This window comes from Sinocyclocheilus rhinocerous, unplaced genomic scaffold, assembly GCF_001515625.1.
Source record: "Sinocyclocheilus rhinocerous isolate Xijiao unplaced genomic scaffold, SAMN03320098_v1.1 scaffold196, whole genome shotgun sequence".
Lineage (NCBI taxonomy): Eukaryota > Metazoa > Chordata > Actinopteri > Cypriniformes > Cyprinidae > Sinocyclocheilus > Sinocyclocheilus rhinocerous.
The window spans coordinates 193,552-206,617 of record NW_015633546.1 but is presented as its reverse complement, the minus strand read 5'-3'; the positions used below and the strand labels follow the sequence as shown (position 1 = coordinate 206,617).

The 13,066-nt window shown below is 36.6% G+C and overlaps 2 protein-coding genes across 3 annotated transcripts in view; one reads left to right on the top strand and one right to left on the bottom strand.

The window, feature by feature from the left end:
- Positions 1-727: 727 nt before the first annotated feature.
- On the top strand, positions 728-6,970 carry naaladl1 (N-acetylated alpha-linked acidic dipeptidase like 1). Its single transcript, XM_016558149.1, has 19 exons — positions 728-924; positions 1,057-1,229; positions 1,401-1,522; positions 2,460-2,579; positions 2,737-2,926; positions 3,005-3,098; positions 3,216-3,320; positions 3,428-3,513; positions 3,872-3,991; positions 4,213-4,298; positions 4,392-4,455; positions 4,542-4,609; positions 4,688-4,776; positions 4,860-4,953; positions 5,044-5,125; positions 5,240-5,413; positions 5,574-5,661; positions 6,313-6,405; positions 6,539-6,970. Exons 1-19 carry the CDS (start codon positions 728-730, stop codon positions 6,714-6,716), a joined length of 2,223 nt encoding a protein of 740 aa, XP_016413635.1. The 3' UTR covers positions 6,717-6,970.
- Positions 6,971-9,550: 2,580 nt separating this feature from the next.
- The window catches only part of arvcfb (ARVCF delta catenin family member b), a 133,269-nt gene continuing 129,753 nt past the window's right edge, over positions 9,551-13,066 (bottom strand). For both annotated transcript variants that reach the window (XM_016558048.1, XM_016558047.1), the window contains 2 exons: positions 11,356-11,468; positions 9,551-10,060 (listed from right to left, as the gene is read on the bottom strand). In XM_016558048.1, the coding sequence (XP_016413534.1) occupies positions 11,367-11,468 (102 nt within the window). In that variant the 3' untranslated portion in view covers positions 9,551-10,060; positions 11,356-11,366. The remainder of the gene's footprint in view (positions 10,061-11,355; positions 11,469-13,066) is intronic.

Here is a 13,066-nt window from a genome sequence, read left to right as displayed (position 1 = left end):
GCTCTAACAGATTAGCTGTAGGACAATTTAACACTATAAAATAAATACAATCAGTATGTTAAGTTGCATTTAATGTTGCCAGATCCTCCACAGTTCCCCAGTCTGTGGAAATTAACCTGAACCTTCAAATACCACCAGAAAGACTTTACTGTACACTGTAATATTGTAATTGAATGAATGAATGAATAAGCATAACTCAAGGGAAATTTTGTTTTGGTAAAAAAAAAAAATATATATATATATATATATGTTGTTAGTTGTCATTGGTTGTGTATAGTCCTAATACATTTTTGGACACATTGTAATTGCAAACATGAAAAGCTGCAGAATGGGACAAAGTCTTTAAATTTCTTTCAGTGATGGTGGAAAATATGGCTTTTTGTGGCGGTCATAACATGTGACAGTCAATGCTTATAAACTCAGTGTGCATTCATGTAGATGTATGATTAGAACATGTAGTTTTATAGTCAACCCGGTCATAAAGTCCAACATAACATTTCACTGAAATCATTAATGAGTAAACTTTATGGTTTAGCTGAATCTCTCTTATCAGGAATAGGGATTTTCGTGAGCAGTGCAATGACAAAAAACTGACCTTCATCCATATGATATTGACACTTAAGATTTTTTTCACACCCTCCTACCCACCACTCTCATCATAGGCTATATTAGAGGAGGACAGGACTGGTTGGACACATTCAGGAGGTGCCTTTGACAAACTAACATTATGCTTAAGGAGGTGTTGTTGGGTGTCCTCACAGGAGCAGTGGCTTTGACTATAGGCATTCTGCTGGGACACTTCGCCATTGACAAGGGCAGTTCGGTGCCAGAGTGGGTCCGGGATGCATCTCGTGATGTGGACGAGAGTATCATTGAGAAATTCCTTGCAGAACTGGATACCAATCAACTTAAAGAGAACCTCAGGTGAAGTATTTATATGGAGGCACGCACACGAGTATGAGATTCAATTGGTAGAACACCTAAGAACATTTCACTTGGTATGAGGTTGTTTGTTCCAGCTGAATTGAGAATGTACTTGGTCTCCTTTATCCAAAGGGAACTGACTAAGGTTCCCCACATGGCCACCACCTCTGGAGATGAAGCAACCGTAGATTTTATGCTGAAGAGATGGCAGGACCCCAACACAGGCTTGGACAGTGCATGGAGGGAAGACTACAAGGTGTATCTGTCATTCCCAAACAAAACAAGCCCCAACAAAGTCTCTGTTGGTAAGACAGGATATCTAGTCACATGGTTTCAAAACAGCTCTGTGGACTTCTAGTTTGTGAAATTTTGCTGATTTGCTTGTAGCACCCTGAATGCAGTCAAAATCATATATTATACAAAAATATGTTAAATGATGTATAAGAAAATTAAGAATGAAAAACTGTTTCATTTAGTTGATCCAGCAAACACAGTGCAGTTTACGGCAAGAGAGCGAGAGAAGGTATACAAACCAGACCAGGAGGACCCAGAGGTGGTCCAGCCATTCGCGGCATATTCCCCCGCAGGAAACGTCAAGGTGTCGTTAATATACTTCACAGTTCATGCATGCTTATATATTATTCTTCAAATAAACATTGTTTATAGTTTAAATTCGATCAAAAGTAAGAGTAAGGACATTGTTTATGAAAGATTTAAATTTCAAGATTTCAGTGTTGTTCTTTTGATAATAATAATAAATGTTTCTGGAGCACAAAATCAGTATATTACACTGATTTCTGAAGGATCCTGTGACACTGAAGACTCAAACAATGGCTGCTGAAAATTCAGCTTTGCCATCACATGAAATAGAAAACAGTTACTTAAATTGTAATAATATTTCATAATATTACATATATTTTAATCAAATAAATATACCTTTGGTGAGAATAAGACTTCTTTCAAAAACATTACAAATCTTACTGACACCACACTTTTGAATGTCAATGTACATTAAATAAATAAACTCTTATGTTAAATATTTATAAAAAATATTTTATATTACATTAATAATTGCCTTTCCTCATCTCTAATATCAGTTTTTCTATTGAAAAAAAAATTTTTTTTTAAATGCCTTCTGTAATGGAGGTGTTATCGTGACAGAAAATCTGTTATCTTATGACATTGTAATGACACATAAGTTATGACATAACTGAGCAAGAGATGAAAACGAATGTCTTTATTACACTTGATTGTTCTAGAAAGAAAACGGAGAGTGTGATGACCTTTGGGGCTATCAGACCATATGACACCATAGTAAACTCATCTACTGATAGCTATTTGTTTTTTCTTTCACTAATGATTCATGATTGACTTTATAATCAAGGGTTCATTGTTAGCATATCTTGCTATCACTAACTTTATCAAAGGCTGATAAAATTTATGCCATTATTATATAGACATTATAAAAGTGATATTTATGCCTAAATCAAATTGTGATATAGTCCAATATAGTGACTCATCTGTTTTACATGCAGGGAAAACTTGTCTATGCGAACCAAGGTAAAATGAGTGACTATGAGCTGTTAAACACAACGCTGGATCTGAGGGGAACCATCGCCATCACCAGATACGGAGGAGAAGGGAGATCTAAAAAAGTGAGGAAACACTAGTTAAATCTCTCAAAACCTTTCAGGACAAAATTCAGAATTAGCTTTCAGTTCAGATCTCTGACAAGATCTAGATAGCATACTAGATTTATTGCCTTGAATGTGTAAAAACGGTTTTAACTCTCCTGTGGCATGAATATAACAGGCTATAAATGCAGCCAGGTTTGGAATCGTTGGGGTGCTGGTCTATACTGAGCCGTATGACATGAATGATGGCCTGGTGTCAGAAAGTGAAACCTACCCTCACTCCTGGTATCTCCCACCTTCTGGCGTCGAACGAGGCTCATACAACATTGACTTTGGAGACTTGTTAACACCTTACTTAGCTGCAAAGGGTAACTGGGTTTTTTGACATCGAAACACATAAGGTAAATGGCATATGGTACAACATATGTAAATGTTTTCATTTGTAGATGATACCTACAGAATACCAAAAGAAGACATAACAGGTATTCCACCAATTCCAGCACAGCCAATAGGGTTTGAGGATGCTGAAAGATTAATCTGGTGAGTGTAACTGTTTAAATATAGCAACCCAATAACTGGGTTTGTCCCTTTTTAACCCAGCATTTTTTAGAGTGTACGATGTTTCCTTCTAATTCTTGACTGAATTATGTGTGACAGTGAGCTCGATGGGGACGATGCCCCTGATGAATGGCAAGGCTCACTTAACTGCATATACAAACTTGGAGGGCCAGGGTTCAAAGCCACATCTACCTTCAGCAACAGGTAACTGCTGCATATTTGTGTCCAATCTTGTAATGTCCGAACAAGTATGGTTGTATGTTGAAAGGTTATAATGTTGGTCAGAATTAAAAGAATGTTTTGTCTGTCAGCAATGTGCACTTGGACATTTATAACACTGAGAGGCTGGAATATTCAGCAAATGTTATGGGAATAATCCGAGGCAGTGTGGAGCCAGGTAAGTTGGATTTGTCATAACGTTAACAAGCAAAAATACGTGTTGTCCCAATATACACAGTTCCCAAAAAGTATTTATACACTTAAGTCACACTTGAAATGTCTAAAATGTTTCTTGAGCACCAGATGTGCATATTAGAATGATTTCTTGAGGATCACAGAAATAAAACACATTGTAAAATATAAAAACTCTAACAAAATGTTTACAATATAACTGTTTTTACTGTATTTTTGATCTAATAAATACAGCCTTAGTGAAGCAATTGTTATAGTTACATTTTGTTAGATATAACCAAATACATCTTGAGGAACTTATAAATTGCATTTGCAAACTGTATTTTTGTATGCGTGTTGTTCAGACAGGTACGTGATTTATGGGAACCACAGGGACAGCTGGGTGCACGGAGCCATTGACCCCAGCAGCGGCACAGCAGTGATGCTGGAGATCACCAGAGTGCTGGGGAAGATGGTGAAGGAAGGTCAGGCCTAATGACATCCACAGAAAAACTGCTTTTGCCATTAGATGTGACTGTAGGGCTGGTTGTAATGACCCAAATGAAGTAACATTGTGTTCTTAAAACTATCAGTGCTGGGCGGCAATAAAGAAAAACAATATAACAATGCATCACATTCTAGTCAGTTACAATCTGAAAGAATAACAAAAATCAAATCATATTCATTTCGTATCTCTACCTGAAAGGGAAATGGCGACCTCGGAGGTCCATTATCTTTGGCAGTTGGGGAGCTGAAGAATTTGGCCTTATTGGATCTGCAGAATACACAGAGGTTTGTTGATAAAGACATCAGTAGCATTACTAAAAAAACTGGAATTGGCTCATAAAACACTGTATAGGTGTTAAAAGAAATGTTCGTTCTCAGGAGTACTTCAGTAAGCTGAGTGAACGCACTGTGGCGTACATCAACGTGGACATCTCAGTGTTTGGTACCACTTGATGCTTTTCCTCTTTTCATCAGAATATGATTTTCATCATGTTTTCTACTTGCTGAAATGTTGTCTGTCCACCACAGCTAATGCGACTCTCAGGGCTTCTGCTTCTCCGGCAGCACAGAGCGTGATATTCACAGCCTCCAAACAGGTGAGGAACAAATCCTCTAGCTGTTACCGGATCTGAGATGTGACTTTCATAATGCTTTGATGAGTCATGTGCTTTCAGGTAAATGCTCCTGGAACAACCACAACAGTCTATGAGAACTGGAAGCAATATTCCAACAGAACCAGTCCGAATTATGGGATTATACCAAAGTATGCTCGCAATATACCTCATGGTTTGATGCTATATTTTAACACAAGGTGATTATTCTCAATACTGTTCATTGTATTTTCAGTGTGGGCTTCTTGACAGGAGCAGGAAGTGATTATGCAGCTTTTATGCACTACCTTGGAATAACGTCTATGGACATTTCCTATTATTATGACCGGGTATGTGGTCAGCAGCGCTGATGCAATCAAGCACTTGGCATTAAAAAAAGTTGGTTAATATGGAAAAACACATACTCCGTCCCTTTGCAGAGCAAAACAAGAGCGCGAATCTACCCAGCCTACCACACGGCTTATGACACCTTTGACTACGCATCTACATACATTGATCCAGGTGAACTGAATACTGAGCTTCTCAAATGAGACAACACTATAATCCCTCTTTTAATATTTATCTGCCAGTTCTTGTCTGTTCCATTTGAAATTCAAATTACTTTCCATTATGCAGGTTTCACAAGTCACCAGGCAGTAGCCAGGACAGCAGGGAACGTGCTGCTGCGATTGGCTGACAGTCTTCTGTTGCCTTTCAACTGCAGTGACTACGCAGAAAGTCTAGAGCAGTACCTCAGTCAGGCGGTAACAGCCTTTGAGGAAAAACTTGCGGCTAAAGGAATCTCTATGGGTGAGCTAACAAGATTTTCCAGACTGCTTTGGATGAGGGAAATGTTAATCATAATACCGTAAGTGAATTTTGCCAAGCTAAATGTTTGTACAAGGTGAGAGAGATGGATGTACATAAGTGTCAAAGTGGCAATGAGAATAAGCACTTTTTCATATCCCAGAATCCTTGAAGAAAGCTGTGCAGTTATTCCGTGACACAGCCACCAAACTGGACCGTGTGATCAGGGATTCAGATCTTGCAAAAGAAACGTAAGTTATTACTAGAGCCCTTTTTAATGAAACCGCTAACTGAACCTTTAGAAAATATAAAAGAGCTTTTATGGCTTACATGATATTACGGAGGAGAATATGGAGCGCATGAGAGACCAAAACTGAGCAAACGTTTACAATTTGGTGCTAATATTTATATGGTCAGAAAGTAAGATGGAAGTCTGATAGCTTGTAATGTAAATCAACAACGTTTTAACCCTACAGCAGACTAACATAAAATATGTCAGTTGCCTCTCAATTATGTCTTAGTAAGATTATTTTGAAATGCTTAGTTTTATATTCAAAGCTCTAGTTTTAATTGTTGTGCGCAAAACATAATGCACAGCAATATAATGATGATATTCAAACATTCTTCAAAATCCTGATTTCCTTATTTCATATTCACCTTTTAACATGATTTTTCTAAAAAATACTAAAAGGCCTTTTACTTGCTAAAAAGTAGAAGCTATCAAAAGGCATGTAGAATAGTGTGTAGGTCTTTTAGCAAAGTTTGCTCATGTTGGTAATTTAGATGCCTGAGATATCTGTGTATCAAATATTCTACAGTAGGTTTTAGAGGGTTAAAGTGGTGTAAAAACCACCTGCTGTGGTGTCATAATGGAAGGAACAAAACTTCTGTCTTCACAACAGGCCCCTGAAGGCTCGCCAAATTAATGACCAGCTCATGCTGCTGGACAGGGCTTTCCTTGACCCGTTAGCATTCCCAGAACAATATGGTTTCAGGTATGAAGCAGCATTATTAAAACGTCCTGCTACTAATGACCGGTCCCTTATGAATATTAATCAGCATCCCCATTTGTTCATGCCATGTCACACCTGTTTGCAATCACTTGTAACTCTGTCTGGCACCACACAGGCATGTGATATGGGCGTCGAAGTCATCAAGCGTGCCCACCTTCCCCGGCCTAGCAGATGCAGTAGAGAAGGCTGAGAGCACCGGGCTGAAGGAAGACTGGGATCAGGCTCACAAACACATATCCATCGTCACACAGGCCATCGCAGGAGCTGCACACACACTGGATGATGTGATTTAATGCACAAAGGAAGAAATATTTTACTGTTTTCGCCAAATAAAATTCTTGAAATGAATATTTCTGCTAACAGCCAGAGGGAGTATCAAAGTTGAAATCATGTACAAATGTAAAAAATGGAGAGATTTCTGGAGGAACTAAATTATTATGACTACTATTCCCAGCAGATTCCTAGCGCACTATGAAACAAAAACCTGAAAAATCATTTTGACAAGAGGTTTATAGTAAATATATCATTTGTCTGAAATAAAGATTGAAAGTGCCTTGTGTATTAAAGGGATGGTTCACCCATGAATGGAAATTTTGTCATCATTTACTCACCCTTAGGTCATCTGTATGGTTTTCTTTCTTCTGTGTAACGCGAAAGAACATTTTGATTTTTTTTTTTAACTGTTTTTATCCATACACTGAAAGTCAACGGGGTCCAAAACAAATTCACACCATTTTAATTTTTTGGTGCATGATCCCTTCAACCCTAGTGAAAAATAAATATACTAAAATGTATTTGAAATAAGCTTATTTCATGCTAAGTACAGTATACTACAAATACATTTACACATTTATGTGCTTAATAAAAATAATTTTAGTATGCTCAATGGGTATATCTTAAGTCTGCTAAATTGGAACTAATTTTGTGCTTAATACACTTTAATTTTGTAGTAGTGCTGAAGTCCAACTAAAATAAATGAAATAAATGCATTCTAATGTACACTAGTCAACATTTGAAGTGGATCAAAATCTTTCATCAGAAAATGTGTTCTTGTCTTAGGACAACTTTGATGAACTTTTTTGATCCACTTCAAATGTTGACTACTGCATTTTAAATATATTACTAGGGAAGTTAGGGGGGGAAATGAAAAGAAACAGACAGAATATGCTCTTTTCAGGCATGATTTATTGAAAACACATCAAAGTGATATTCTACAAACCTGTATTTATCTTTAACAAGAGCAATTCTCTCTTCTGGGTATTAGTAAAATGAACAATACATTCGGTCACTGTGGCATTGTTCTTGAGCGCTAGGAAAGCATTAACAACTATATAATCAAACCCTTTTGATGTGTCTATCTTTTAAAAGTTTATTATACAATGTAATACAAGGCAAAACCCACCACCAGTCTAGACTACATTGAGAACACAGAGTGAGTGAAAGTGGGAGGAGCCAGAGAGAGGAGATGTGTGTGTGTCATAGAGACAGAGAGAGAAAGAGACTGAGATAGAGAGAGAGAAAGCGAGAAAGAGCAGTTAGGGACCAATAAAACATATAAAACACACTTATTTTCATCTAACATGGAAAAAGGTTAAGGCACATGATAGTTACAAACACATTTGCTACCAAGTTGTACACGTACTGAGTTTTGATGCTTTGAATTAGTGATATCTACAATGTTTCTCTTGAATCCATTTCAACATCATCCATATTTCTATAAATATACAATCTGATGCAAATTCACACTCTGGGAACCTCTTGTACTACACGGTACCAAAATCCTTTGGTTGTTTTCTGCAAAAAGGCAGTCAGGAACAGACAGTCAAATATTAATAATGAACCTACACAAGGCTAAAGATCTCGATGTGAACGTACACAACATTTCCTGTTTAAAAATGGAATCCTTACACTGTTATTTTGTTATTAGGAGTCTCTGTTAAAACACTATGGAAAAAACCTTGCTATAATTAAATATAGAGTCACATGACAGAAATCAGATGATAAAGCAGGTGTGTGCTGCATATTTCACATTATGAGGAAACTGTATAGAATAAAAACAAAAAACACACAGGATTTCTTTACACTGACAGTGGGAACATTTGAGTGTCCACAATGTAATATCCAAATTACAATGACGTAAAACGAAAAGAATGAAAACATTACAAATTTGTCATGCTTTTTGTTATACTCAAGAGATGCATTTTTGATGTGAAAGTATTTTGGCTTACATGGGAGCTGAAATGAAAGGAAGTATCTATACCTGCTTCCTCTTCTGAAATTAATTCATTAAGTCAGATCGTTTTGAACATGTTTTCCAATTGAAAAAGGAACACTGAAAATAAATGCTTCCACTTAACAAAACAAGATGTAAAAAGTATAAAATATAAATAGACAATGACTCTACAGCCTTTGATACACATTTAACTAAAGCAATGATCTGTTTATTATATTATTAATCAGTTTTATACAAACATGGCCATGCTTTATGTACGGAATACTGAATGTGCTCTGAACAAACTGTTATGGATTCACATCTATCAATGTTATAAAGACGATTGTGACCTTTTTGCGCCCTCTTTTTTTATATTTGTAACCTAATATACATTTATAAAACAACAAAAATATAAAATGCTTTGAAAATCTACTTTTATGACAACAGGAGCAAGTGAATCCTCCTACTATCCCTCATACCACAATCTACATATTAACAAATCGATTTTTCCCCCTCATTAAATAAACCAAAGCAATAGCTGGTAAGTGCCAGTGTTACCCAGCATGCCTCTGCAGCTCGACATGTCAAAGGGAATACGGGATCAGCAGACCAAATCCGGCTGAAAGCATAGCAGCTCTCCTCCTTTCAGCTCCGCTATGAGCAGATGTCATTGCGCAGGGTAAATCCCTGCTTTTGAACAACAGTTCTCAGTGAGAAGAAACAAACACAGTGATAATATGTCTTTAAAGTTGCTTTATAAAGCCAGCACACAGAAATTGTAAAAGCGTGCAGTTCAATATAGACCCCCCCCCAGGCTTTGTATGTGCCCCCACACCATTGAAATGAACAACAACAACAAAAAAAATATTTTTCTTCCTTTCACGAGTGTCCTCAACTCCTTTAGAAAACCCAAACTTTCATTAAAATGCTACAAAATGAAAAAAAAAAAAAAACCGCAATTCACTGCACTTCTGGGGAAAACAAATCCACAAAACAAACAGTAATCAGGCAGAAACATACAACAAAAATAATATAGGCAAAAATTATATTTTTTTGTTTTGACATAAAAATATTTTTTTCTTGTTTCCTTTTACCCCTCAATCCAATTCTTTCCAATACACGTCCACGTCCATGACAGCACTTCCTGTACATCATTCCGGCTCCATGACAACAAATCCTCAGTTCTGGGTACACTACGTCCAGTGGGAATGTACATATGAGAAGTGGCATTTTTTTTTCTTTTTCCCTTTCACTTGTTGAGAAATCTCAAAATATTGGCTGTTGAATGAAAGTTTGCATTTCTCTCTCGCTCTTTTAGGCAAAAGTCTTCAGATGAGTCCACATCACGGTGAGCTCTGCGGTTAATGGCAGTGGTGACTTGTGAAATCCTTGTGTGGTAAGATGTGGCGCTGTTGCTAGCTAAGCCTGCGCGGGGAGGGCAGGAAAGCCACAGACATCAGATGACATTACCAGACTTAATATGTGTTCTAATGAGAGATATTTCAATTATGTTCACAAACAAAGACATGACTACATTTCTAAACATGTACAAGATAATGTCTGCCAAATGAAAGTGAGCATGTTAATTGAATGATGGATGATTTTTAGGATGTTGAAAACAAAATGACGTTTTTTTTCTATATAACTTACCAGATTTAAACAATATAGCCAAACTTAAAAGCGAATACGATATTATGTAAAAATAAAACTATCTTCAACCAAATTTGTTTTCATGAATGACAAGCTAAGGATAAGATCCTCTGAACCTGGTCCTCTGTTTCTATATGACTAGAATTCAACTGATGATGCTTTTCTGCCAGACAGATACAGTATGGGATGAAGAAAGCAGGGATGATGAGCAGATATTTGGCAAGCATGAGAATGAAAATCAACAGACGATGGTGATGCAAACCCGGAGAAGTCAGCATTGCCTACGAGAACATGTAAGACACAGTGTAGCTTGATCATTTTTGTCCACTTTCCATAGAAAACAAGTCAAAACCGTTCAAAGGCTTGGGGTGGGGATTTATTTATTTTAAATCATGTTTTAGCAAATATTCAGCAAGGATGCATTAAATTGATCCAAAGTGTCAGTAATAAGATTTATAATACTGCAAATGTTTTCTAAATAAATGCAGTTTTTCAATTCACCAAATAATGCTGAAACATGGTTTCCACTAAAATATTAAGCAGAAAACGGTTTTCAACATTGATAATAAGAAATGTTTCTTGAGCACCAAATCAGCATATTAGAATGATTTCTGAAGGATCGTGTGACACTGAAGACTGGAGTAATTGCTGCTAAAAATGTAGCTTTGCCCATCACAAAAATAAATTTGCGTTTAAAATATATTAAAAAAGATTTTAAATTGTAATAATATTTTTAAAATATTACTATTTTTAATCAAAACCCTTCTTTAAAAAAACAATGAAAAACCCACCAAACTTTTGAACAGTAGTGTACATGCACTTAATTATGCTCCACTTTTCAAGAAATCTGTCTGATCCTATCTTCACATCTATTCTGATTCACAATCCTCATGACGAAAATGATATAGATCTGAACATGCACTCATCAGATTAGTGTCTGATTCAGACAATGCACTTCTCTGGGTTAGACAGAGCAAATGATAACAAAGGGTGGGTGTTATTTCATAAACAGGACGGGTGAGAACAAATCCACTACTATAAAACATCCAAATCAAACACATAAAACCTACCATGCATGCATTTAGACCCAGGAGTCAACAGGCTGAGGTTTAACATCACAAGCATCCACCAGACTGACAGTTGGCCTGTTGCTCCTGATATAGTGTTTCCTATTTGTGTCATTCTGCAGCAATGGGAGAGGGGTTCAAATCAGCAAAACCGACAGTTTAAACACACAGAGAAAGGCCAGAGTTAGTCTTCGCAACAGGGGGAAGCTCAAGGGGAAAATAAACAGTTTGAAATGATAGAAGAGAGAGGTCACTGAAGTGAATGCATGCAAGATCCATTCTCGAAAACAACAAACCGTTGTTTGACATGATATTTAGGTACAAAAGCGTGTTGCGCCAACAGGGACCCCTAGAGGGAGCAACTTCATTGTATTAGACGGAAAATAAACCCTTAATGTCTGCCAAATATTGTGGCAATAGAAAAGAATGAATCTGTTTGTTCGGTTGACGTTCTGACAGTCGCAGCGACAGAAATCTGAATTTGTCATGACATCTATTAAAGCGTCTGGAAAGCCTAACAAAGAAATACGGCAGGCAGCTGTTGAGATACAAAGCCCTGTCACAACGCTGAGACAGACTACAGATGGTACAAATGTAGTCGTCAATAAGGCAGCGCGTCCATGAACACGCTCATCTATGAGCACAGTGTGGCCTCTCTCGAATGCAGACGCAGAAAAGTGAATCACTCTCACGCTGGGCTCTGATAACACTCGTAATATGAGATGACTCCATATAAAGTCAAGAGGGAGTAAGAGAACTCAATCTACTCTTGCAGAGGCACTTGAAATGCAAGTCGACCTCTCCTACAGATGCCAGTCAGAGCGGGAAAACAGCAGCACCAGGCAGATTCTTAATCATCTCTACATTAATGACTTTAAAAATCACAAAGCTGATGTTTAATTATCTATTTAAGCACAACATGGGGCTAACAACAGACTGTATGAGGGGAAGCCAAGCTTAAATATACTTAATATGGACAGATATGAGTATCTTAAACATACAGATATAGACTGTAATCTGAAAGTCTGCTATAGTAACTGATTACATGTAATCAGATTCCAAAAATTAAGTAGTTGTAATTAGATTAAATTACTTTTTAAAATACTTGTAATCAGACTACAGTTACTTTTTTATAGATTACATGATTACATATTATTCACACACTAGCAATAAATTATTCATAATTTATTGATTCCCGCTAATTCTTCTTTTTCATCTTTTACATTTTTTACAAATTTGTGTCATTTCTTATTTACATGTAATGCATGGTTTTCCAAACTTTTTTGGGAATATATATATAACATATTTAAATATTTGAATAATTAGGTATCATATTTGCATGTTCATGGTTCTCTGACGTTGGTTAATGGTCACATGACATTCAGGTAAACAAATAAAATATTAAATTTCTTTTAGTAAGTGTTTTATTTTTATTGATGTTATTTTAATATGATTTATTTTAATTTTACATTTTTATAATTTAAAGGGGTCATATGATGCTGCTAAAAAGAACATTATTTTGTGTATTTGGTGTAATGAAATGTGTTTATTCGGTTTAAGGTTCAAAAAACACATTATTTTCCATATACTGTACATTATTGTTTCTCCTCTATGCCCCGCCTTTCTGAAACGCGTCGATTTTTACAAAGCTCATCGGTCTAAAAAAGCGAGGTGTGCTGTGATTGGCCAGCTATCCAATGCGTTGTGATTGGCC

Coding starts and splice junctions, on each gene's coding strand:
- naaladl1 (XM_016558149.1), top strand. CDS start 728: ATGCTTAAGGAGGTGTTGTTGGGTGTCCTCACAGGAGCAGTGGCTTTG. Junction 2,580..2,736: donor GAGAAGGGAGATCTAAAAAA/GTGAGGAAACAC, acceptor TGAATATAACAG/GCTATAAATGCAGCCAGGTT. Junction 5,126..5,239: donor ATCTACATACATTGATCCAG/GTGAACTGAATA, acceptor TCCATTATGCAG/GTTTCACAAGTCACCAGGCA.